The sequence below is a fragment of the Larimichthys crocea genome, chromosome XI (genome assembly GCF_000972845.2).
Source record: "Larimichthys crocea isolate SSNF chromosome XI, L_crocea_2.0, whole genome shotgun sequence".
Lineage (NCBI taxonomy): Eukaryota > Metazoa > Chordata > Actinopteri > Sciaenidae > Larimichthys > Larimichthys crocea.
The window spans coordinates 10756225-10782497 of NC_040021.1; the positions used below are offsets into that span (position 1 = coordinate 10756225).

Genomic DNA, 26273 nt, shown 5'->3' on the forward strand with positions numbered 1-26273 from the left:
AGCTTTATTATTTGGGATATATATTTTATTAAGTCATCATCAGATGAATAACTCTTTTACAATATATATATATATACATTTATATAATCAGCTATTAGACTCACAGTGCAAGTGATGAACACAATACACAGAGATAAGTGCATACATGTTAGTGCTACGTATTAATAAAATTAATTGTGATATGTTTCTCTATCATCTTCATGTGTATGTAATTTTGTGTATACGTTTTGTTTTTATCTATATTATCTATCTTATTCTATATGTTAAAGTATTTTATCATTAAAGTATAAATGTGATCCTATATACTGAAATGTATCTACCTTAAATATAAATGTGACCAGGCACACGTGGCTAAGCATTTTATAAAATAGTTTCAATGTAAATCTCAATATGATAATCAACACGAGAGCTAAATAACACATGATTTCTGATTAATAAGTAAAAGTAAAATGAGAAAACACACGAACAGAGAAAGCAAAAACATAGAAAATGATATAAACCCTGTTCTGTGCAGCTGAATACACCAATTTGGATACAGTAGAGATCAACAGTGTGTCCCTTGCACTGGTTTGGATGTGTTCATATAGCCACGTTACATAATTGCAATCCAGAGTATCAAAAGTATAACTCCAGCTGGGGTCACAATCCAAGTGAGTCTGTTTGCTGCGTTTGTACCCGGACAAATGACATTTGGTGTCTTCATCATGTTCCTGATTGTGCCATTTCCATTTTTCAAGACTATGTGCTGTAAAAGAGAAAAAATAATATTTCATATATAATATAAATCGACAATGTAGAAATACCTATTTTTATGATACTGCAAATATCATACACTGGACAGCTTGCTTTGTTGTTGGTTACTTGAATGCCAAATATTGTATAGGAAGATGGATAAAAACTTTGATTTGTCCATGATCATTAGATAAAACTTTAATCTAAATTATTTGTTCAAGTTTAATAGCGGAAACACAAAATGTCTAAAGCTGGAAAGGAAAGCCCTAGTTGATATTTTATCATCTATAAATGATCAAATAATGTTGGAATAACTGTTTGAGGAACAGTGACCGACAAATGCTCCACTGTATTTTAAAAGCTGAAATTCTCATCAATATATGCATTTATTTATTAGATCAGAGGGAGAAAATAAAAGACACAATCAAACTATTTAGGGTGTCACTTACATCGTTAGTGATGATTGTTTGAATTTGTGGTATGGTCTTTAACAAATTCTCATACGCAGCAATTTCTTCCTGGTCTGCAGTGGCGTTCTCCGTAAACATCCTGTCAGAAATTATAGAGAGACTTCAAATCATCTGTATGAAAATATACACTATATATTACATATGTAAACCAGCACTGGTGCTAGATTCAGTCTCAGCAGAAATACTCTGTGAAAGACTGCATCAGGTCTTACTGGAAGTTTGTGTTCATCATTGGATGCTTTGTATTTGGGTGGCTTAAGCATGTGGAGATGTTGATTGCAGGGTAGTACATCAGATATGCCAGGCACATTTCATCAGTAGTTGCTAACCCCATCTGAAGGAGGAAAATGTGAAAAATGACAGGCATTAGAGACATGAGATTCTCTTCATACATGCGGATGGATTTAAAACAGAGTGTATGATGTTGTAGCTTTATGTTGCTTTTATTGACTCTCACTGAATACACACCAGACAAAATAAAGTTGACTTGACTTAAGGAACTGAGTCTTAAAATGATACTGTATTATTATTTTGACCAGGAAGGATTCAAGTTTATGAAACACTATTTTTACTGGATTGTACTAACTGAACTAACTAGAACTGCTCATTTGTTTTATGATGCTTATTAAGTTATATGATTTGTGTTTCTGCATGTGTAATAACATCAAGTCATATAATATTTACCCACCATAGTGGCTGTCATGCGATTGGAAGTACTGTAGGTGCATTCCACTGCAATCTCATCACCCTGTAACGTGGCATACAGCATGGTTAATATTAAATAGTTTTGAGCACAACATACAGTATGATAGTGGAGGCAATAGGGAACTACCTGTTTGATGGTCTTGATGCTTCCTAAACTGATGAACTGCTGTAGCTCAAAATTGTAGTTTTCATCTATGCTCAAGAAGTCTATCTGCTTTCCATTTCTACAGAGAGAGAGAGAGAGAGAGAGAAGTATGAAAAAAGAGAAATATTTACAAGAAGACAATAGTACAATGTACAGTATAATCAGTGTTCTAAGCATTCTTCTAAGCAGGGCCTTGTGGCCTTGTTTGGTGCTGTTTCCATACCCGCCAGTCAAACTCCCTGTCCCAGGAGTAGAAATTTCAAGTGTCTGAGGTGAAACAGTCTCTTGCCTTTCTCACAGTCAGTATGCAGTGCGCAGGTCTGGCCCTCAGTGATGTGGAATACAGGGTACCTGAAACTGTCCACTCTCTCCACCATGGATCATGTTGTTGTCTTGACACCTTTGGGTCAGGTTCTATACTTCCTTCAGCTGGGCCCTTTTATTGTTTTAAGTGATGTCAGCAAACTTGACGCTGGGGTTGGAGTCAAAAGTATTACACACACTTGTGTGTACATGAAGTAGAGCAGTGGACAGATCCTTGGGATGTTCTGATTTTAAGGATGAGGGGTATCTACCCACCCTCACCACCTGGGGTCTGCCTGTTCTAGTTTGACTGACATCTGTCTTTCTTACCTGTAGTGGCCAACTCTGACTTTCCTCCCAGCCAAGTGAGTGTGCAACAGCACAGAGAACACTTGAAGGTCAGGCAAAGGATTCACCAACTAGGGGTGGAAAGTAAAGACAGGATCAGTCATAAAGACAGTCATAAACAATAAAATAACAACTCTGTAACAATCACTGCTGTATTTTGAAAGCCATAATGAACTACTACAGACCTCAGAAAACAAAGTAGTATTACAGACACCGTAGCTGTGGAACTGAGGGGCTTTTGGAGGGATTTTGTACTGAAGAGAAAATGACAGCAAACCTGTGGACAGGATGCCCACATCATGCTGCCGGAGTTGAGATGTATAGTGCAGTCTCAGTCCTGAGCTGTCTGACATACCTACACAGCATGAGACAGATGTTTAAAAAGTTGTAGAAGAATAAAGAAAACAAGGCAAATCCTCCAGTACTACATGTCGTAAACAGTATGTAACACTGAGTTAGTATTGCGTGTTATAGTCCTCCCTCAGGAGTACCTGCACGGCAGCTAAACAATGTACTGCTGTATACAGGGAGGCTTTAATCATGAGATGCTATTGATATAAGATCTACAGTATTTACCTCTTTCCTTGGCTGGATTATTGTAGTGGATTTCCAGCCTGTACAAGTTATCACTGTCCCCACCTCCGATAGGAATACCTGCATCTGCTGGAAGCTCAAATATCTGAGCGTTCAGGGATAAACTGTAACTGATCAACTTGCACATGGATAGACAAAAAAATCATTTGAATAAGACATTTGAGTCTCCCTCACCCCTCCTCCTACTCCCCATGCAGCCACCACCGAAAAGCAATCATCCCCTATGTCGCCCTGGTAGCACGGCTTGTCGTACGTTACTGTCACATAGGATGGGCAGTGGTACAGCAGCATGTGATGAACAAGGTCATGGTTCTCAATCACCGGTTCAATCTGAGGTAAAACAAGAAGAGGTTTGGTACAGAAAGTTTAAAGAATGATGAATGAAGGCAGAGTCGTTGTTTATGCTCAATTATTAGTTTTGTATTATTTTGTTTCTACTTTTCTATAGTTAGAGAATGACTAATGAAATGGCACCTACCTATAGAGTATCAATGATTTCTATTATAACTCCTTTTATCAGGCCAATTCAATTGAAAACCTGACAGTATAATATGAAGAAAAGATGATTACCATGTATATATGGTGTTTTGTTTTTAAGGTTGGAAACTTCATGACCTTGCAGTGATAGTAGGTATGCCTGGAAGGGACAGTAATCTGTAAAAAACAAACAAACAAAGCAACAGAGATAAAAGTAAATAAAATACATTTCGTGTTTAGACGACTACAGGTATCAAAATGTATTTTTTTTACTATTGTTTTCCATCTATTCATCCAAACTGTATATTGAAAAGATAAAAACTGTACTGTTTTCCAGCTCTCTTGTTAGATCTTCTACCTAAGAAGTTAGGTTATCAATTTCAAAACTGTATATTCTTACATTATTCACTATGGCACTGATATATTGCCCTGAGTTGAGGTTGGGTGAAGTCCTGGGTACATAGTTCAGCAGGTTGACTTCCTTGGTGCCTCTACGGGCCTGATGGTATTTGATCTCATCCGTTAACCCATATGCATAGATGAGTTTAATGGGTTGAGCCTATGAAAGAAATGGCAACAAATATTTAGTTAATAATATGATAGAGATATTGAGTGTTCAAGTGTGTTAAACATTCAGGTCAGGTAATGTGAGATGTACAGAGAGACTTCAATGTTTTGACTTCAGTTTATTGTGTGCGGACACAAAAGTCGACATAGAGACATGTTTTATTGTCAAAAAGAAAATCCCATGAGCCTCTCTTTGTTGTCGCCATTGTCTTTGTATCTGAAAAAAAGACAAAAGCTCACAATGAGCCACAATGGGAGTAAAGTGACAAGCTTGTGTTTCAGGTTAAAAGTCCATGATGATGGGATGTTGGTCTATAGGCATGTTATACATTACGTTACATTACGTTGTGAAAACAGCTCAAAGATCCTTGCAATGTCCACATTCTTTTCTTGAAATAATAACTCTGTGGAATCATTTGCCTAATATGTCAGAATACAAGAAGGTTTTTCTTTGGAGTAAATTGCGTAACTCTCCATCGAGTACGGTAATTTATCATCCAGCATGAACACAAATAGAGTAAACTTACTTGCTACACAATAATAATAAAATGACAGATTTAATTAATCAAAACATTTTCACTTTTTCCTGGCTGCTGACTCATTTTGGTCAGTATGAAAAATAATATTAACTGGCACATGGCATCTCCACTGCCTTATGTTGAACCGATGATACATCAGTTTTATACATATACTTAGCATACTGGCATGGCACCCCTGCTCTGATTAACATTATAAGAAATAACCGTTTATAATTCGTTTTCTCATGACAATCGGTTGATTATCTTGTTATCTTGAGATAGCAAGGCTGGTTTTCAATAAATAATGAAAGAACTAATTCATGATCCTGACATAACAGCATGTCCATTTTTGGTTTCCATAAAAAAAATTGAAGTCTCAAGTACATTTTTGTATAATTGATAACTTCCTGCTCTTTTACTTTTCACTTATTTCCTAAATAAAGTCATATTTTACATAAACAGGATTGCTTTGCATCTAATACCACACATGCAGAATCTACTGTAAGAAGTTGAGGGATAATATCTGAAAGTCTTACAGTGATATGGAAGTCTTGGTTATCACACGACTGGATGGACCTCTGAAATGTCATGATGGTCTGACCGTCTTTTTCAGTCAGAGAGAGAAGAGCGTAGCTCTGCTGCTCATCTACCAAAGGCATGGATGCCCCTGTGGCATGATAATCCTAAAAAACAAAAAGATGACACTTTCAGACAGCAGAAAGCCTGATCTTGGTCTATTGCATTGTTGTTGACATTTTTCCCATAATATTTAAAGTTATACAAGTACGCCGGAAATATAAAACAAACTGCTACACATGTACTTACTTTGAAGTAGCTTCCATTGGGTCCAACTCCCCCTATGACGATATCTGCCCCAATCATGTTTCCGTTCGGACTCAAGCCAAAGCCTACCCAGCCTGTTGTGTTGACTGCCAGTTTGAATGTTATGTACCCTTGCTGGTTATCAAAGCCCCACTTCAGGCAAACCAAATGATTCTGGTCCAGGTACTCCATGAGGGGTAGTGTGTGGTCTGATCCCCCTGCCCCTTTTGTCCCAACCAAGAACAGGTAGAGGAAGGGAAGCAGAGAGTGCATGATGTCTCTGTGAAGGTGAAGGTCTTCAAACTGAGCTCGCAGTCTGTTGAGCTGCCAAATACCCTCCCACCCTCCTGCGACGCACCTGCACTGCTAGATGAAATCCTGTGATAGAGGCAGAAAGTGCTCAGTCATCTTGGTCTTGTTGCGAAACAAATCACTTTAGTTCTGGCCTCGAACATATTCAGATCTTTGTGCAAAATTTCTCTATACTTTGAAAGTCAGAAGCTTATTCTCTGCAAGTTTGCTGTCTTTGATGTCAGAAGAGTGAAAGACCTCCAGAGTTCCTATAATTCTTGATATAATCACACATTCATACCCTCTATATGTCTCTCTCAACAAGCTCTGGTCAGGTGGTTTACAGACTTTACTTACAGTAAACTGTATCCCCTTTCAGCTACTCCCTCACTGATATCAACCTGTTCCACTGGCTCTTTCCCATTAATGGACAAGGTGGAGTACAGCTGGCCTCAGGTGTTTGATACATGAGGATGTGATGAGTTGTGAGAAGGAATGAAAGGTATACCAACCAGAGTATAAAAAGTTGTCAATATATAGACTCTGGCCAAAATGAAAGGAATACCTCTTATCCCCTCTTTGTTTCTCTTTGTCTCCTTCTCAAATATCAAACACTTAATTCCAGCCAAAACAATCTGAGAGGAATGGGAACACTGTAGGGATTCTTTGAGTGTTGTATTCAGATTGTTGAGGTTTTGTAATACAGCATCGCCTTCAGTCCCGCTCATATTCTCTAATAAACTGTTGACTGTATATCTATATTATATAATTTTCAACTGGCACTACTGACAACTGTTACTCCCCACATATCAAATGACATGTTAAAATATTTACACAGCTTCATTCGAGGCTACCAAAGGTAAGGGGTATAAGAAAACATATAAACTCATATAAAATATATGGATACAATGAAGGCCTGGCCATTCAAAAATTTCTGTGCAGAAAACTAAATGAAATTGTTATTTTTAAAATGCAAAGAGTGTCCTGAGTTTCCACTTTCTGCTGAACCGCCATGTCATACTTTTAGAAAAGTACGCAAAACAACCAATGGGCAATGTAAGTTAAAGGTATATTTACTGGGTGATTAGAAGTGGTATTTAAAGTGTGTATTTACAGTGGTGCAATAAGTTGATTGTTTGGTGTAAAATGTGTAATATTTTCGAATAGGTGACGAGGATTCCTAGTAACTAAGCACTTGTTTTTCCCTTTTGATAACCTAAGAGTGTCAGGGCATTGCCGGGAGGCATTGTGGCAAGCAGAGTGAGTGGAATAACACAGTTTCTCTCTCTCTCTCTCTCTCTCTCTCTCTCTCTCTCTCTCTCTCTCTCTCGCTCTCTCCTCTTTTCTTTATCTTATTAACAATGAAGTTAAGTGGAAAAGAACATTTTGTATTTTCATTTGTATCAAATGGATTGCTGGATTTCTTATTGTAGATGTGGAAAAGAGGAATGGTCACCAAGCTAAGGTTTTATTCAGGTTCATGATAAGCTACCCATGAACCTTTGTGCAATCATGTGAGCTAGCACTATAGACGATCCTGCACGTAGGCCCAATTTAATATATGTAACACAGTTGCACCCGGCCACCCAGTTAGTCGTAGGTCCTACGCCCCCTGCTTTCAGCATTTGCACTTTAAGTTTTCTCAGTGGTCATTTTTGTGTCTTACACTTTGAGCCCCTTTGGTGCTTTAACTGACACTTAAACTGCTTTAAGAGCTTCAGCCGAAAGTGCAAGTCCCATTAATGCCTGTTACTAACTTAGCTTCTCCCCCAGAGTTTTTCTGCTTTCTCATCTCGTATGTTGTCATGGATCATGGCTAGCCTAGATGTTGTGGTCCTGCTCAACATCCACAACAAATATATGTTTTTTATATTTATATCAATTATCAAGTTTATAGTTATAGTTATCATTACACACTCACACTCTCTCTCACACACACGTTACTATCTCTCTCTTTCTCACCATTGAGCTGGGTTCTGCTCAAAGTTTCTGTTAAAAGGAAGTTTACTTGTTCATGGTGGCAATTGTTAAGTCTCTGTAAATAATATTTTAAAAAAACTACAGGCCACAAACAAACAATGACAGAATCTCCCATGGATAGAATGACTTTTAGCCTCAAAACATCATATTTTATACACACACAAGTTGCAGATGTCCCTGCTCAGGTTACCACCCAGTTCCAGCTCTTATTCACAAAAATTTACTGGTTTAAAATTTTAGCAGGCAACTGACACTGGACCTGTTGGTACCTGGTCACTAGTTCCTTTAATGGTGTGGTGGATTATATTTGGCAGCAGGTTTTAATGGTGTCAAGCTGGTTTTGTCTTTTCAGTCAGTCTCTTTTTACACCATTAAAAATGCCTGGGCAGGCTTGCCTTTTACTTTTTCCATCTTTTGGCCTGACACCATTAAATCTTGCTGGGCTTTGTTTTGTTTTAAAAAAACTTTTTAACTGTTTAATAACCATCAAATAATCATTTAAGATCTTTATGTGTATCAAAACTTCAATTAAACTTGATTAATACATTTCACACACTTTAAACCACAGCAGGGTTAACTCAAACATTTTTTTTTATAAAAAAAAGATCACAATAATCACACATTGCTATGTCAAAAAACAATGGTGCTCAAATACTTTAAACGTGCTGGTGACTTATAATATTGCAGTGTTGTCTGTGTCAACTTGTGTCTTTCACCATGTCAGTCAAACTAAAACTTAACTTACACTACACTAATGCACACACGTGTATGCGAATACATAGAATTTTATACCACAAAGTGTAGGTTTTTCTAGTTTTGTAGTCAAATATGTGAGTTGGACAGACATCATTATTAGTGCTGCTGTTGTTATTTGAAGCAGCAACAGCAGATTCATGCATACATCTGGTCCTGACCACAGAGATATATTACAGTAATCGTGGACCTTGCTTGTTATGTAATAGCACACTGAGCCCAGCAGAGGCCGACTTCAGCATAACAAATGAGCTCAGGGTCACTCCCTTCAGCCGTTGAGCCAGCTGTTAACAACATTGTCAGTAAACACACCACAATACAGCCTTGTGATCAGAATAACATTGACCATTGTTTGGCCTGAGCATAAAACTAAAGTAAACCCGGTGAAGTCATCACCTTTATATGTCAGAACACACCTTATTAATGAATAAATAATAATAATAATTAAAAAAAAAAAACATGATAAAGTCAAACAAAAACATTTTTAAAGGAAACATTAGGATGTCTGCTGTTATTTATGCTGTTTGACTCATTTATTATTATTATGAACTGTTTTATAGGTGTATATTTTTGATTAAGAGTTTTTTGTGTGCACGTTTTATTCACATTATTATTAAAGTTTTATTTGTGGCTTTCATGTAACTTTAAGTGAGCGGGATGTTTGGTTTCATGTCATTTTTTATTTGAACTATAAGTCTTGCATGGCCATATCGGACCGACACTACCTTTCCGGTTTCTCTCCGCGGTGCAGGTCACTCCCTCCGTGCTCTGCTTGTCAGGCTCCCTACGCGGTTCAAACTTAGAGTCGCACTGAAACTAGTCTCTTCAAACCGTGTGTTGTTGTTTCCAGGAGTTTCTTTTTTAGCTTTTAAGTGACTTTTTCTTTTTTTAAGCGATGTGTTAAAGTGTGTCGTTGCACCGGGTGAGGAAGTATCAGCAGTTTCTTCGCGTTTTTAAGTTGAAAAGCAGCGGGGGGAAATGTCCAGCTGAGGATTGGAAATCCTGAAAACCGCAGGGCCTATTTTTGTAATGATTGATCAATGCTTCGACAATGGCGGTAAAGGTAAGTCAGAAAACTTTTCTGGGTTGTTTTAACGCCAACATGTGTGTATTACCTCCAGCTGTTTCCCCCGCCTGACAACAAGTTGTTTTAACAATAATTTCGTGTTGTGTGTGTGGACTTGAAGGAGCACAGACAGTTTCTCGCTTTCTTCGCTCGATAAGCGACACATGAAGAGTGAAAAACATTTAAATACTCCGCTTTGGACGACTTTAATGCACCCTTACAACACTTCTGTGTGCGCTAAATGTGACACATATGTTTGTGCTTGTACATGGAAAATGTGTCTCATTAAGAAAGTGTCTTGTGACATTTTACTACCTTTCCAGTGCGGGTCATTTCTACCTCCGAGGAATTCTGGGAAATGAAGTGCATGGTGTTTGTATGGCTTTTTGTTCCTTCAGTGCAGTGTGTGTGTGAGTGAGAGGGCTTATTTAATCATTAATGATGAATTAATGCAGTTAGTTCCTGTATTATTAATAAAAACCTTTAAGTTACTGCTAGTATTAACAGCCTATGATTATTTCTATTACAATAAAGGCTGATTTTGGTTCCTACAAAAATGAAAGTTGCACATCCTCCACACAAAAAAAATAATACCAGTCATTGTCTGACAGGGTTTTTCCCACACATAAATTAATTACCTTCATAAAATTACCTCTACTTCTTCTCAGTCAATGGAAAATAGAGAATGTATGAATATGCAAATATTGTTTGTGTCAGAGGTTTTACCACTTCACACAAGATGTTTCCATCTTTACCGAAACCTTTTTTCTCAGTGTGTGTGTGTGTACTGGAGGTTTTTAAGTTTCCACGTCATGGTTTTTAAAGTTTCGTATTGTAATTTTTTTAAATGTGAAAACAACTTTGCAAGTGTCACACTGTGAAGTGACACCTTTTTTTGATTGAGGGACTTTAAATTTAACATAGGTGCAAATCTCATCTTGTCACCAAACTCCTCGTCATGAACAGAAACAAACTGCTTTCTCTACATAAAAATAATAACTGAGCCAGCAGAGCTGTGGCTATGGCACAGGCCAGTTCCTGTTTAAAAATATTGCCCAGCTTCCTTACAACTTGGGATGTGGTAAAGCCAACTTTATCTCTGTTCAGGGAAGTACAAATGCATTCCACCTCATTGGTTAATGAACAAATGGGTATGATAGTCAAGCTCTGTGAATCTGATACTGTTTTTAAACACAGAACTTGTTATAGTTTTGGAAGAAGTGGCAATCCAAGTGAATTTGGGTAGTCAAATTTATTAAAATAAATACTTAAAATACTTTATACTGTGTGTGTGTGCCTAGGGGGATAGGCAGGTTATTAAATGTGAGTCAGAATACCTTCAGGCTCCTGCATAAAACTGAACCAGGTAACGTGATGGTTCTGGCCTTGTTTTTGGTTGATACTGTTTGTTAGTTAAGAGTCAGCAAAATAACCCCAGAAGAACTAGTTTGTCCTGTTTCGCTGTGTGTTAATTTTACTCCACAAGAGTTAAAATACTGAGGGCTAATGGGTGTGCTATTATGACTGTATGCACATGAATATAAGTATGTGTCTTATGTTTGCATGCTGTCTTCATAAAAGTATCCGTGAAACATGCAGTGTTTGTTTGTTTGTTTTTTGCGTTCAGGCACAAGTTTTGTATGACTTCATTGCTGAGCCTGGAAACAACGAGCTGACGGTGAAAGAAGGCGAGACAGTCACTATAACCAATCAGGTAAATCTATACCAGCACTCCTCTACCTTCATGTCTGCCCTCTACCCTCAGCGGACACTGGGTTCACGATCCCACCACGTACTGCTGCGTTTTTATTTGCCTTTAGTTTGTTTTACTAGCTTCAGCTTCTTTACATGGATTTAATGCCTGTGGTTTTGTTGGTGGTGCTCTGTATATGTCTGATAAGAATATTTAAGAAAAAATGAAATCTAATATGTAAATATTTAATAATAATATTTTGTTGTTGCCTAAAATCGTATTATTAGTTAACTGTAATAGTCTCTGTCATAAACTTTAAAACCACTTGAATCCTAATAAATAAACTTAAACTATCAAGATATTAAATATTCTCAATTCAAGACACTTTATTTAAATGTGAAACTCACTATAACTGTTCGTCTTTCCTCTGCTCGAAAAATCACAACTCTGGTTTGGTTGTTAAAAGTCCTCAGGAGTCTGCAAAGTTAAGTGATATAAATATTGTAAATATAGCATACAACCGATATTGATTGTTTTTAGGTGGCCCAAGTACGTTTATCTGCTCCACCATCCGCAGCAGTTCATTGTTTAGCTTCTGTTTTGATACTCATGAAGGAGATATGTCTTGCAAAAATGAGACACCTACAGAGTCTTGAGAAATTATCTGATCAGCAAATTTAGCATGATTTCACACATTTCCAGAAACTTTAAATGTTCATGTGATTCTCTTCTGACTATAAATATAGAGAGGAAGGAAGGACAAAAGGGAGTAAAAGGAGAAAGCAAACATGATGTCATTACAGCCGGCCACAAACAGTTCAAAGGTCACTCACTGTGTGCTGACCTGCATAGTTTTCTAATCAAAATCTGTCCTACGCCAACCAGGTCCTACTGTATAAGAACAACACAAGTGTTTTTTTTCCTCACTAAATAAACTGACTGTGGAGGAATTTGTCCTGGGAGCTTTCAGTGTGTTTACAGATACTGAGGTAACCTGGTTATTGTCCGTAACTTGAATTCCTGAACAACATGTAAACGGGAAAAAAAACGAGTTGCCTTAATTGCAATAACAAATCAAGAGAAACACAGTTACAGTAACACAGCTATATTTTTCCGGAGAATCCTGATTTCCCCCAGGGTTTCAAACACTAACCGTATATACTACACTTGCATACTGTTTTAGTTAGTATTACTGTGGCACCAGAGTCACAGGTTTAAATTTGTAAATACTGTAGAAACAAGAGGATAAATTGATTATTTAATTATGGGTTTAATTGGATTAATGCAACGTATTTAAACTCATTCTCAGATTTCTTTTTGATGTTTTTTTTTCTTCACTAGGTGCATTTTGTGTGACACATATTCTCTGCAGTCCTGGTTATTTATGTTAACATGTTGTTTTTGGTCTAACTCAGAATATTGGCGGCGGCTGGATTGAAGCACAGAACTCCAGGGGAGATGTTGGACTGGTGCCAGAAGACTACATTGAGGTAAGACAGTCACTTCTACTGCTATCATGCTTTGAGGTCAACATGCACTATGTGTACTATCTGTATCTGTACCCCTATCAGCTAGATTTGTCATTATAGGCAAGGGTATGTTTCTGCAATGAGTGCACATTGTGGTCCTGTACCCTGCTCGACTTTAAAATCACAGGATGTGCCTTCTTCAGGGTTTTGCTGATTAGGGTATTTTGTGTGTGGGTGTGTGTGTATGTGTCCAGTTTGATCCAGCGACTCTGACTTCATCATGAGGATATGATTCACCCCGAAGACATTCAGAAAGAGGCACAGTTGATTAAAAGTAGTTTAGCCTTACTCCAAACAACGTCTGACACTGTAGTGTCTGTGTGTACAAGAGAGAGGTTGATATTCTCCGTCTGCTTTACTTAGCAAACAAGCTCATGTGGGTGGGTGTGTGTTTGTGTGACCTCAAGTTACCTCCCCAGCTGCCCCTAGACTGTTATGATTTTGTTCCGAAATCATAAAATCCCACTGATGACAATTGAACGAGTCACTTATGTAATATGTAGTAAAAAAACAAAACAAAACAAAAACAGCCTGTTTCCCATGCAACTACTTTCTATTTCAGGGCTTTCATCTGGTAAAAAAACAAGATGAACTATTAGAATAGCCAGAGGAGTTGGTAGTATCCTCATGGTATGTTCATATTTTATCTGTTTAATTATGATAAACAGAGAAAGTTAAAAAACCCGTTTGCCAAGCCAGGAAATACCAAGGAGACGCGATCACATTACCGCAGAAGAATGCACCTTTAAAAGTCATTAAACACACTGTTTTCTGCCTCTGTCCTTTTATGTTTTCATTTGCAGCTCAGTCAGCAGTTTCCAGCGTTCCCAGCAGCAGGAACCACAGCACCTACCCCGAATGTAGCACATGTTCCAGCTCCAGACCTGTCCATCTTTGATGCCTATGCACCCCCGTCAGCACCTGCACAAAACCAGGTAATGCACCCATGCAGTAAAAGTGAAGGTATCATAGCAGATGCCTGTTTTTTGGGCTACTTTCTGACTTTTAAATAAATATACAGACTTCTTTTAGATTCAGCCGCCCAGACCTGTGCTGGGGAAGTAAAAGCAAATACCTACAATAGTGCCATTCACAGTGCACCTGTCTCTCACTGATTAGGCACGTATGAAACGGTGATGTTGACGGAAAAAAAAAGCTAAAAGCAGAAGTGAGCAATGATTGAGTTTTTCTGACGTTCACGAGCATTACGCGAACCCCACAGATGCAGAAGTGAGAGCAGCTGCTGCGGGAGATATTCACGGTCGTCATCTTATTTGTAACAGACGCAAGTTTTAGCTCGAGTAAAACAGAACCAAGAAGGAAATAAGTGCAGTGAACCTCTTTGGCGTTAGCTGGCAGGAAGTCCCGCGAACATGAGCATACTGCTGGATCAGTAGAAATTTGGGCTCAGTAAGTGGTTGAGTCAAGGCAGGAAATGTGTCAGCCATCATCCGTTATGCTTTCTCTTTGTCTCTCCTTTCACCAGCTCCCAGACACACTCTCTCCCACACACACAGACACACAAACACATCTGTATCCAGCATCACTTTAACCCATCCCCCTGCTGAGTGTTAACCTTCACTGCCGGCGCTTTGTGATGATGTCACCTTCTTTTCCCCTCAAGGTGGATGCTGGGGGCTTAAGTCCCCAGCCGGACACCCCCGACACCCCAGTTTCCCCATACCTTTCTTCCCCTGATGAGGTAACCGCCACATGGGGGTGGCGGTGGATGAGGCCAGTGGCATGAAACACCCAAGCCCTCCACCTTCACCCATTCTCTGCCCAAAGCCCCCGATACCTCCCATTTCTCTCTGATTGGTCTGCTTTGGCGAATTCCCCCTCCTACTCTTACTGCCTGCAGACAGCATGATCTCACCCTCTCTATTCACAACAGAGCACACATGCACACCTACAAGTTACCAATCGACTCCCACACCACCTTTATTTCGATTTCATGAATCAGCACCACCACAGTGGAAGTTTTAAAACTTGAAGATCAGTCAGTGATGTTCTCAGCATATAACTGATTAATCATACTGACAAATCATCAGACCAGAGCACAAACTTTTACACCAGATGATGATCAAAATCTTAAAAATCTAAAATAATATTCAAATCATTTTTAATACTGTTTTGACTGTTGTATAAAATGTTGTCTATATGTACAGTGAAGGTTCAGAAAAAATGCTGTTCCTTTATGCACAGCTGTGTCCGTCTTTTTGTGAATGTTTTTGTGAAAGCACTGATTAATTTACACTCTTGTATTATTACTTTTCTGTATGTTTATGTGCATTATGTGGTCTTTTAAGTGACCCTGCACTAGTTAGATTAGGCCCACACACTCGATTGCATGACTATGCCCACAGGTTTTCATTGTTGCCCACGCAGTTTTTCTGCCCTGCAAGCATGGCAAGTAGTTGCATTTTAAGTTTGTAAGTACAGTAAATAAAATATGTCTGTGGTCTTGAGGATGTGTGTGTGTGTGTGTGTGTGCACATTCATCATTGCAAGCATGTGTCTTATTTTCTAATTATGCAGTGTTTGTATTTTGTTTTTTTTATATTCGTGGTGACTGCATATCTTAAGCAGTATTTACAAAGTACACTCTCACAGGCAAAGTTGATTTGTCTTAACGCAGTCCCTGTTAGAGGCCAAGTCTGCATCATGTGTTTGTAAAAGCATGTTGTTTTAAGACTATTGTCAGCTTCTCATTAAACAGACTCCCCCCTCTCTCTCTCCATACTTGATCTGTCTTTTCTGTGCTTCTCATTTTCTTTGTGTGGCTCTTTCAGGCTAGTAATGGTAATGATCCCTGGTCGGTGTGGAACACGGACCCCTCAGGGGGCTCCAACAACAACTGGGCGTCCAATCCAGAGGGCACCCAGACTGGGAAGAGTGCTGCTGACCCCTGGAGCTCCCAGGGCCACCCTCAGGCTTACCAGGGCCCAGGTAAGTTGTTCTTACACTAAAGACTACTGCTATTCTGAGCCTTATCATGATTTAAATGAGGAAATTATGACTACACTGCATGTGTGTTATTCCAGAACACCTCTGCTTCCAAGTTATTATATTTATTTACTGTATAATGTTTTGTTTTTTTAAGTATTTTTTTTGGGCCTTTTATGCCTTTAATGGATAGGATAGCTGAAGAGAGACAGGAAGCAGGGGGCAGAGAGAGGGGGAATGACACGTAGCAAAGGGCCGTCCGATGCGGGATTCAAGCCGGGGCCAACTGCAGCGAGGACTGTAGCCTCTACACAGTTTATTTTAAGTTTATTTGAATCTCAGATTTCTGATAATAATCCAGAAAATGTGCTGCTAAATTACGGAGATGTCTTAATGTGGCTGCAGGTATGGGAATATCAGACACTATTCTTTGCTCCTGGTGTCATTATCTTGCTAAACAATTGAGCTAACTGTTTACAGATAGTTTGTTTTTACTGTGAGAGCGTGGAGAATATATGGCTGCAGTTGTTGGGGTTGTTCTGGAAAGCAGAGACTTACTGCTGAGCCTTAATGGAGGTCTGAGAACTTAATGCATCAAATAATCAAATTTATTAAGCTCCTGTAACACGACACTGCAACACTGTTAGATTATGTGGTTTGTGAATCGTGTTGTACATTTATGCTAGACGCAGCTGTCTGTTGGGATGCTTGTTTTGGATTCTTGTGATGGAGATCGCTGCATCCCACAATGTTCAGTGTTTAGAACACACTCTGTATAAATCTTTGAGCCTTTTGACCACAGTCCAGTTTTCCAGACATGTGGTAAAAAGTGTGGCCGAAAAATGGAAAATGTCCTTAATGTTTTTAGACGAATAATAATAATAATATCTTGAACTATGATGTTTCTTGATCACAATTGATTGAAAGATGATTTAAGTATTGGATTTTAAAATGTGCTTAATGTTTAATCCTTTGCTTTTATATATTTTTATAGATTATAAAAAACATATTTTCATGAGTGAAATATAGTTCAAGTAGTCTTGGCAAATGTTTCTTGTCCTTTCATTTAACCTGATCTCTTTGATCCAGTTTATTATCTGAAAACACTATTTCACAATGTTTCTTGCCGCTTTGGAGTGACTTTAACTTGCAGATGTTGTTCTGCTCAGTCGTCTGTCTCTGGCCAGTCCCTCCACACAGATACTCCAGCATGTGGACAGGACAGTCAAGTCATGAATCTGTGGAAAAGTTCACGTCATGCATGACTCAGAAGGACAAATTACTTGACCTGTTTTTTAAATTCTTCAGTTGTTTTTGTAGAAAGAGAACTGGGAGAATAAATTGCATGGAGAGGAATTAACAGACTTTTCCTTTCTTTCTCTCATCCCAAAGACATCTACCCGTATCCATACCTTATTGATTACACAGGTATCCCGTGCATCGCCTGGTGGAAGCTTTTCTCTAGTTTTTGTGTGTGGACTGGTAATAATTACTCATGAAGAGTTTAAGGAGATGATTTACATTTTTAAAAGCATGTGTGTGTGAGGTGTTCAGTTTGAATCTTGTCACTAACACTATATTTACACTTGAAGTGGGGGTGCGACATGATACAAGTAAAATGTACTTGTAATTAACCATGTGAAAACACTGACATCTATGAGACTTTCGTTGTCGTTCTTAGTGTTTCATGAAGAGTTTCATAATGAGTTTGAGTTCTGTCTCACGGCATGTCTGCCCTGCAAAAGACATTTAGAAAAAAAGTTGTGAAAATGTGGTGTTAAGGTTGGTTAGTCAAATGTTAAAGATGCATTTTAAATTCAATTTTGGCCTTTTGGCATATTATACCTTTTAGACAAATTTAAGGATACAGGAAAAACCTTTAAACCTTCAGGGACTCAGATGGTGGTTACACCTCTACTAAGCTGGACTAGTTATCTTTTAGCAGGTCTGTTAGTTTAGCTGTTGTTATTTTTTTTTTGTTTATGTATCCATCATGGTTAGATTTCATGACAAAATGAATCAGTAACAGGAAACAGGTAAATTTAGCTTTAGCAGATGTTAACTATGTTAATCTCACTGGCTAGCTTTTACATTCGTTTTGTAGTTTTTCAAACTTAACATGCTGTTTTCTCTGAAATGATATGTTCCTATACCATAATAATCATTTATACTGTGTAATAATAATGTATACTGTAAACCCAGTAGCAGAAAATCAGATTCTCTTCACTCAGTTTTGACCAAATCAGTCAGATGTGCATGGCTGCTGAAGAAGAATACTACTACATACAATGCAAATTATGTTTGTTTGTTTTTTAGTTCTCATTTAGAACCAGTTTCTATTTGTTTTCTGTATTTGCACTTCCCTTGCAAACCTTTAACCAAACATCACAGCAAGCAATATTTTGTTTCAAAGGTGGTAATGCTTTGTATATGCTAACACATTTGTTAGCAATGCATGTCATTAAATTACAGAAATGCAATGCTTCTGGTACCTTTTTTAAAAGTGAATGCTACATCCCCTCAACCTATAGAAACTGCATCTGTTTGCATCTCTTCCTAATCTGATGTTTGTAACCACAGATAGCTTAGCAGAGTGTTCTACTTTTGAAATACAAATAGGAAACTCTAAATTACGGAATGGTTATTTTTCCATCACATATTCAAAAATATTCAAACAGCGATTGGATAATGGAAATAATTAATAATTGGTTTATAAAGAGAATTGATCAAATTGCTGGTGTTAATTGATATAATGGAACAGAAGTCTGTTTGTGTCAGTTAAACAACTTTATGTACATTTACACATTGCACAGTAGGTTGTTGAAGAACAGAACATGTACTTTCTGTATCTGCCCTCAGGAGCAGAGGATGACGAGTGGGATGATGAGTGGGATGACATGAAGTCAACCGGGGGTTACACCGAGTCAGAATCTGGAGACGGTGGAGCGATGCAAAGAGGAGGAGCTCATGCAACTTCAATGAAAATATCCCTCAACAAGTAAGACTGAAGACTCTGAATTCTGAGTTTTAATGAAAAATGAAGCAGCCGAACAGTCGTGTTTCTACAATCTTTGTCAAGCATTGGGTACAAAACAGCACATCACTGTCTGAAAAGAAAAATCACACAAATAGGTTAAGCTGATCTGAGTTGTTTTGTGCAACAGCTGAAATGTGCTCAGCCTTTGGGAGTTTGGTTTACGACCTCCATCAATGTCAGTCCCAGAATTTCATGTGCTATAGCGTAGTCTTTGTTTGGACCAAGCCATATTTTAAAGCTAATAGCTTATAATCACAACAACATATAGTGTATATAGTTTTTATATACTTCTTTCTGCTTCAGTCAACTGGAACATTCACTTCCTTTTTAAAAAGCACCACATTATGTGCCGTGTGGTACTCACAAAAACACATTGTGTGTTTCCTCAGGGTCTAACAAATATGTTGAATAAATTTCCTTCCTTACATTTGTAAAGCTGTTTTTTTATTTCTTAGTTTGAAACCTGCATTGTTTACATCTCTGTTAACTTACTGGCAATCTTCTTCTTTCCTGCACATGTTGATGCGTTGCTGCATATCTTGGTCTGTTACCACAGCATGCAGATCAGAGTGAACGGTGTGAAAGCATTAGCGATAATGTGCATCACATTAAAAAAAAATAAAAAAATAGCTCCACAGTGCTACTAAAGGTCATAAACCTTTAGTGATTATCATAACTTGGCAGCTAATAGAGAGCTAAAACTGCTCAGGCACAAATATTAATGTGAGATTAATCAGGCCCATCAATTTTAAAACTTCTCTCTGTCTCTTTGAGCAGGTTTCCTGGATTCTCTAAGTCTGGTCCTGAGCTCTACCTCCTATGCAAGCAGTTGCCGAAGGGAAAAGACAAGCTACCAATCTATGTAGGTTATTTCTAAATACCCATACAAGCTGTTTATAGTCTATCGTCAGGTTTATTGTTATATCATTGTATCATTGTGCAGTTATTTAAACTACTTAACTGAGCTAAATACTATATGCTGTATCATAACACAAGAGGCTCACAATGAGTTAAAAGCACATTTACGGGTAGATACAGTTTCTTACTCATTAGGTAGATTAATATGGATATTCTATGTATATGTGTATTTTACCTGGTTTCCTCTTTTTGCCTCTGAACCTACAGTATGTTTGTATCCGTTAAATGCAGAGTAGCAGGATTTTTAACTTTATGTTTTGTGCTCAGGTGGGAGAAGTGGGTCCGGTGTGGGCTTACCCCGAGGCTCAGCTAGACTGCGTGGTGGCTGATCCCAAGAAAGGCTCAAAGATGTATGGCCTCAAGAGCTACATCGAGTACCAAATCACACCCAATGTAAGTATCCAGCAGCTTAATCCAGTAGTATTTTTTTTAAGTTATTCATATTTTTGATTTGGGATTGAATCAAACTGGAGTTTAGACACTGGCCGTCACCAAATAACTACAAGTACACCATATTTAATCCTGTTATTAACTGTAGGTAGGATCACATCATTATAATCTGCATGTGTGAGATAATGATGTGTTTGTAGTAGTTTATATGACTTACAGTGTTTAATAACTCCCATGTTATGTCCATTGGTTTGCAGACCACAAACCGACCAGTCAATCACAGATACAAGCACTTTGATTGGCTGTATGAGAGGCTGCTAGATAAATTCGGGTCAGCCATCCCCATCCCCTCTTTACCAGACAAGCAGGTGACAGGTAAGCGCCCAACTCTGTGGCCCGACAGATGGTAGACGCAAAAAAGATTAAACGTTGCTGATGACGATATGAAAATCTACTCCAGGACGGTTTGAGGAGGAATTCATTAAGATGCGGATGGAGCGGTTGCAGGGCTGGATGACCAGGATGTGCAGGCACCCGGTCGTTTCCGGCAGCGATGTATTCCAAACTTTCCTCACCTACAAGGATGAGAAGGTGTGATATTCCTCCTCCACTTCTTCTGCCTTGAGCTTTCGAATGATCTGTGCTTTTAAGATTGTGTTGAAGTACTGAAAGATCCTGCTTCTATTATAAAAATCAACCATTTTATGAAAAGTAGATCTGTGTTTTTTATTGTTGCTTAATTTAAAATGAGAAATTCATTGATACAGGACTGGAAGATGGGGAAGAGAAAAGCAGAGAAGGACGAAACGGTGGGAGTGATGATCTTCTCCACAATAGAGCCTGAAGCTTCAGACCTGGATCCTGTGGAAGTGTGAGTTTAATCAAATGTTATTGTAAACCACTGCAAATAGAAAAACCTGACTCATTTATCATCTGACTGTGTGTTCACCTGCTCGTGGTTTATTGTATAACAGGGAACAGAAATGTGAGCAGTTCAGCAGATTTACCAAAGCCATGGATGACGGGGTAAAGGAAATCCTCACAGTGGGTCACGAGCACTGGAAGAGATGTACAGGCCGTACGTACACAGCACGCTCCACTGAAGCTAAATAAATGTTTTACCACACACAGGCCACACCTTTTACTTTGTGCTGTAATTGCTGTTTGTATCAAAGACTTATTCATTATGTCGAGTGTTTTGTCAACTCCAGAAAAAATTCATTCACACAGTCTCCCTGCGTTCGTCTCTCTTTCCCTCCACAGCTTTACCAAAAGAGTACCAGAGAATCGGCAAAGCCTTCCAGAACCTCTCGTCTGTCTTCACCAGCAGTGGATACCAAGGTCAAATGTTATTTTGAGAAGATTGCTGTAATCATCACACGTAGTCATTATAGTGGTAGTAGATGCTATTTACCGTGCAGTCAATCATTATGTGGAAATCTGTTTTGAAACAAATTGTCACACTGCTAATAAACATGACCGTGACATATTTTAACCTCTTTTCTACATTAGGCGAGGCAACTCTGACTGATGCCATGACCGCAGCCGGCAAGACATATGAGGAGATAGCTCAGATGGTGGCAGAGCAGGTAGATACTACTACAACCTGTTGTAACACACTAATGTCACTGCCTTAAAATGCGACAAAGGTCCTGACAGACACTTTACGAATAGGGCAAAACTATAAGGCCTTTGTTTTCTCAAAGGTCTTTTAGCGTCCACTCTCTCTCTAAATAATCACAGTATCTCCCAACATTTGAACATTTCCTGGTCAGTGTTTACATCCTAGTTGTTGCGTTTTAATGACCCCTTTAACCCACCATCCTGCTCATGAATTATCTGTAAGGTAAGAGGCCACAGCAAAGCTTATCTCTCGTGTTTCCTGAATCTTGTTTTGACCTACTATTCATATTCTGACCGGGCTGTGTAGCCTGAGCAGTGTGGTGTGTAATGAAATCAAACTTGGGTCTTTTTGGATGTCCCAGCAGCTTTCAGAGGGAGGATTCGTCTGGTAAGCTCGTGCTGCTATAGACACTTGTTGTCACCAGTAGGCGACGCCTGTGATGGTGGTGATAAAAGCCATTGTCTGCACATTCATTCATTTGTTAGAAGTATAAAACAGTGCAGTGTGTCTGTTGCATTCATTTGTGTTTTCCCCTTGATAGATTCATGGATAAAAGGAGAATAAAATGTGTTGGATTTTTAAATGCACATAGCCATATGTACTGGAGGATTGGTGGATAAATCTGCTAAACATTGGCGCCTCTTCTATACCTGTACTTTGTGTTGCTATGGTAACTCTGTGTCTTACTCTGCTGGATGCTCAGGTGAAACCAGGCTGCTGTGTTAAATTTAAACTTTGAAAAGTTACCTCTGTGATGTATTGTTTCCTTGTATTATTTCTTATCACTTGTTCTGAGATCTGTGTTTCCTGTTTTGGATTCAACTTAGTTCCAGTCTGAGGTTAAATTTATTGTTTTGGTCTCTGTGTCTTGCTCCCTTTACAGCCTAAGAAGGATCTTCACTTCCTCATGGAGACCAACAATGAATATAAGGGTCTTCTTGGATGCTTCCCAGACACCATTGGAGTCCATAAGGTACACCAGGAAGTAGTTTCCTCATTCCTTCATTCAAAAACTAATTTAATGGTGTGCCTCATTTATATAACCTAAACGTGTATTTAGCATAAGCAGTTACTGGACATCGACATACATGTATGACCAGACACTTCAATAAAATGCTTTTATTAATCTTAATAATCTTAACAACAGTGTAAAAAAAACAACTTTTAATGACACGTCATAACGATAACATAATGTACTATATATTACAGAATCTTATCTCCTGTTAGGCAGTGTTGTAGTACTTAAGATGCGTCTCGGTATCAAGACCACTTTTTTGAAGGTCTTGGTCTCGTCTCAAAATCAACTGCAGTTTTACTTGTTCTCTTGCACAAAGAGGACTCGAGATTTATTTCAAGACCTGTGAAGACCACAACTGTGGGGATATCACCAGCTATTAAAGTTGCTAGGAAACTGTTTAAAAAGTTGTTCTGCAGTCAAAGAGTGTCAGTGTACTTACAGAGCAAACACCTGTGTGACACAGAAAACTAAAGAGAGTTCAGGGCGAGGTGTAACCACATGTCCACAGATACAAGGTTCTTTCAAAAAAAATCAAACTTGGTATTTTATAAAGCAGCTCATTTAACTAGTTGAGTTTTGGGACTGTGAACTTTTATTTTTTCCCTTTTTAAAAAGCAAGGTTATTATTAAAGTCGTCTGTGAGTAAACACTAAAATAAGGCCCAATAATCCTGATCAGAGCACCTTTTAAAATTGACCATCAAGTATTCAGCCGAGCCGTATAATTAATAGTGCAATTTAATTTAGCGAATCTCTACTTGAGTTGCTAAGAACTTCAGTAAAAGATTTATGAATAGCTGGTGCAACTGACACCAGAAGAGACTAAATGTAGTGAACATTTTGTGGTTAGGATATCAGATTTCATTTAGCTTCTTTTTAAATGATGAGGCAAAAGGTACTTTCATACAGTGTAACTGAAGACCCGTGTCATCAATTGTTTGTGTTGTTGCAGGCAGCCATAGACAAGGTGAAGGAGGCCGACAAGCTGGTGGCCGCCAGTAAAATTACCCCTCAGGACAAAGTCACCATGGCTAAACGAGTCAGCACCATGTCTTACACATTACAAGGTAACACCCCCATTCAGGAACATGGAAGTGGTGGAGTCTGTCATGTAACGTGATATCTGATTTAAGTGGTTTCCCCGCTTTTGTCTCCCGCAGCTGAGATGAACCACTTCCATAGCAACCGTATCTATGACTACAACAGGGTCATGCAGTTGTACTTGGAGGAGCAAGTCAAGTTTTATGAGACGGTAAAGGCATTTTTATCGACCATCTCTCACAGTAAATTGGAGTCTGTTCTTTTTGTTGCCCTATTACCTGGGGAGCTGCATAGCGATTAGATACTAAAGACACTAAACCATCACATGACCACACTCTGCTTTTATATTCATGCAAGTTTTTCTTCTACAGATTGCTGAGAAACTGAGACAAGCACACGGTCAGTTTACTACTATGTGAAAGCAACGGCCTTCAGTCTCGCACTACAAGACAAGAAGAGTTAAACCAGCTCGACATCCAAAATATTCTTGCTTACGCAGCATTCTTTTCCCTCCCTTTTAATTTAAATTTCACTTCTCTCTTTCTCTCACTCTTGATCCGAAGAACAAGACACACTATTTACACACACCTCTTACTCTGTTCAAGGTCCGCAGCTTGTGACACAGGAAGTAAATATTACAAAGTCACAGTTTGTGGCCGTGTATTGCTACATCGCACGAGTCGAGTTTGCAAACATGCATGTGCTCACATTTTGTCTACCTTATTTTTAAGCAATACACTGCAGGTTTTGATTTATGTTTCCATGTTAAAAATGGTAAAGAAAAGGATTCACGCATGTTGCAAAACTGTACAGTGTTGTACTGACACCAAAAACCAAAGCCATCCTCCCCTCTGTCAATAGGGGACAGCAGGGGGGTTGATTTCTGAATGCAGCATTGGCAACAAATCAGAGCTTTACTGTCTTTTTCTCAGCCAACATTAGGCCTGTTTTAATTATAGCATTAGTACCGATAACATTTGAGAGAGTCCTAACATCTCAAGTGGAGCATTCCTTTATGAATCAAGTCTTGGAAGAGCTGGCACATGCAGATTGTGCGTCCTGTGTATGTCCACTGCTGGCAGTCCCTAGTCCTCCCCCCTTTCATCCTGCACTTCCTCAAAGGCCAACAGGAAGCTCCACCTCCTTCCTGTCTTGCTCACATGCCTTGTGCCCTTTGAGGAAAATAGAAATGGTTGACTTAGTTGCTCCCCCCAGCCTGCGTACCATGACACTGCAGTTTACATTTAAGGAGAGAAGACAAAATGTGACACTCAAGTTGGGGTTTTATTTTAAGAGTTGGTGAATTAATACCTCCGTGCGGGCAGTGCCAAACATGATTTCTCTCTCCCAGTACTCCTGAAGAATCTCTGTCCTTTCTTCTTTTTTTTTTTTTTGACCAGATGATGGTGTTTTTATATGAAGGCGTAAGAGCAATATTAAATGTAAGAATCTGTACTATAAGATGAGTTTGGGATGGAGCCACGGATTTAGTCATGTTTTCAGTTTTGCTTTTGCTTTTCACCACCCAGTTTTCAATCAGCTTCTAATCTTGTTCACTCTTTGTTTCCTTATCACTTGATACATGAAAAATATGCATATAAATATATAAATATATATATTCTATCTGACCTATCAGGTGCTTCTTGTCACTTAAATACTATTTTATGTATAGAAGTATTTGCAATATAGTGTAACAAAGAGGAGCAGAAATTCTGTTTGATTTAATAAACAATGATTTGTACTCATTGAGACTATATTTGTTTCTTTTTGTGTGTGTCTGTGTGTGTGTCTGTGTGTGTGTGAGAGAGAAACAAACCTTGTCTTGTTCTCTGCATGGTGTACAACACACTACGCACTCTCTGACTCGCTCACAGTAAAGCCCTTATTCGTTTTAGCAGATTCTTGCGTAGAGATGGATAGGAATGAGAATGAGTCGGCAGCCTGTGCAAAGGGTCAAAGAGTGTGTTTGTGGAGGAGGTGAAAGAGCACATTCAGCCCCACATTCAGCTCTGGCCCCGATCAGGTGCAGCTGGATGTTTAGGCCACATAAAGTAGCCAGATGAGGAGATCTTATACATGAGACGGTACGTTCATTCTCATGTTATTTTTGCATATATGGATGTTCCAGTGTGTATAGGGCTTCACTGGTGCTAGTAGCAGTCATTTTAGCTTTAAAAAAAAAAAAAAACTGTTGCAATAGAAATAAACTCATACTAAGTCTATTGACATCTTGTAAAACATTTATGAGAATTTAAAGAGTTTATTACAAACCTGCAGCATTTTTTCTGTAACCTTTGGCCTATACAG

General features: G+C 38.6%; 2 protein-coding genes across 5 annotated transcripts; one reads left to right on the plus strand and one right to left on the minus strand.

Moving 5' to 3' along the window:
* Positions 1–111: 111 nt before the first annotated feature.
* On the minus strand, positions 112–14611 carry moxd1l (monooxygenase, DBH-like 1, like). Its single transcript, XM_027284156.1, has 14 exons — positions 14332–14611; positions 5685–6059; positions 5396–5542; positions 4175–4333; positions 3868–3951; positions 3472–3627; positions 3280–3382; positions 2889–3058; positions 2686–2774; positions 2035–2131; positions 1891–1950; positions 1415–1536; positions 1182–1281; positions 112–745 (listed from the first exon to the last, which is right to left on the minus strand). Exons 2-14 carry the CDS (start codon positions 5952–5954, stop codon positions 593–595), a joined length of 1710 nt encoding a protein of 569 aa, XP_027139957.1. The 5' UTR covers positions 5955–6059; positions 14332–14611; the 3' UTR covers positions 112–592.
* Positions 9427–25712, plus strand: snx9b (sorting nexin 9b). 4 transcript variants are annotated; one of them, XM_027284151.1, is made up of 19 exons: positions 9427–9768; positions 11399–11485; positions 12880–12954; positions 13797–13928; positions 14618–14695; positions 15786–15942; positions 18799–18937; positions 19751–19838; positions 20162–20287; positions 20542–20659; positions 20745–20875; positions 21052–21155; positions 21259–21362; positions 21548–21625; positions 21797–21873; positions 22792–22881; positions 23878–23992; positions 24086–24177; positions 24338–25712. In XM_027284151.1, exons 1-19 carry the CDS (start codon positions 9757–9759, stop codon positions 24383–24385), a joined length of 1851 nt encoding a protein of 616 aa, XP_027139952.1. In that variant the 5' UTR covers positions 9427–9756; the 3' UTR covers positions 24386–25712. The 4 variants fall into 4 exon arrangements, with proteins under 4 accessions (XP_027139952.1, XP_027139953.1, XP_027139954.1 ...); XM_027284152.1 differs by having other exon boundaries at positions 19754–19838; XM_027284153.1 differs by lacking the exon at positions 14618–14695 and having other exon boundaries at positions 9428–9768.
* Positions 25713–26273: the final 561 nt, after the last annotated feature.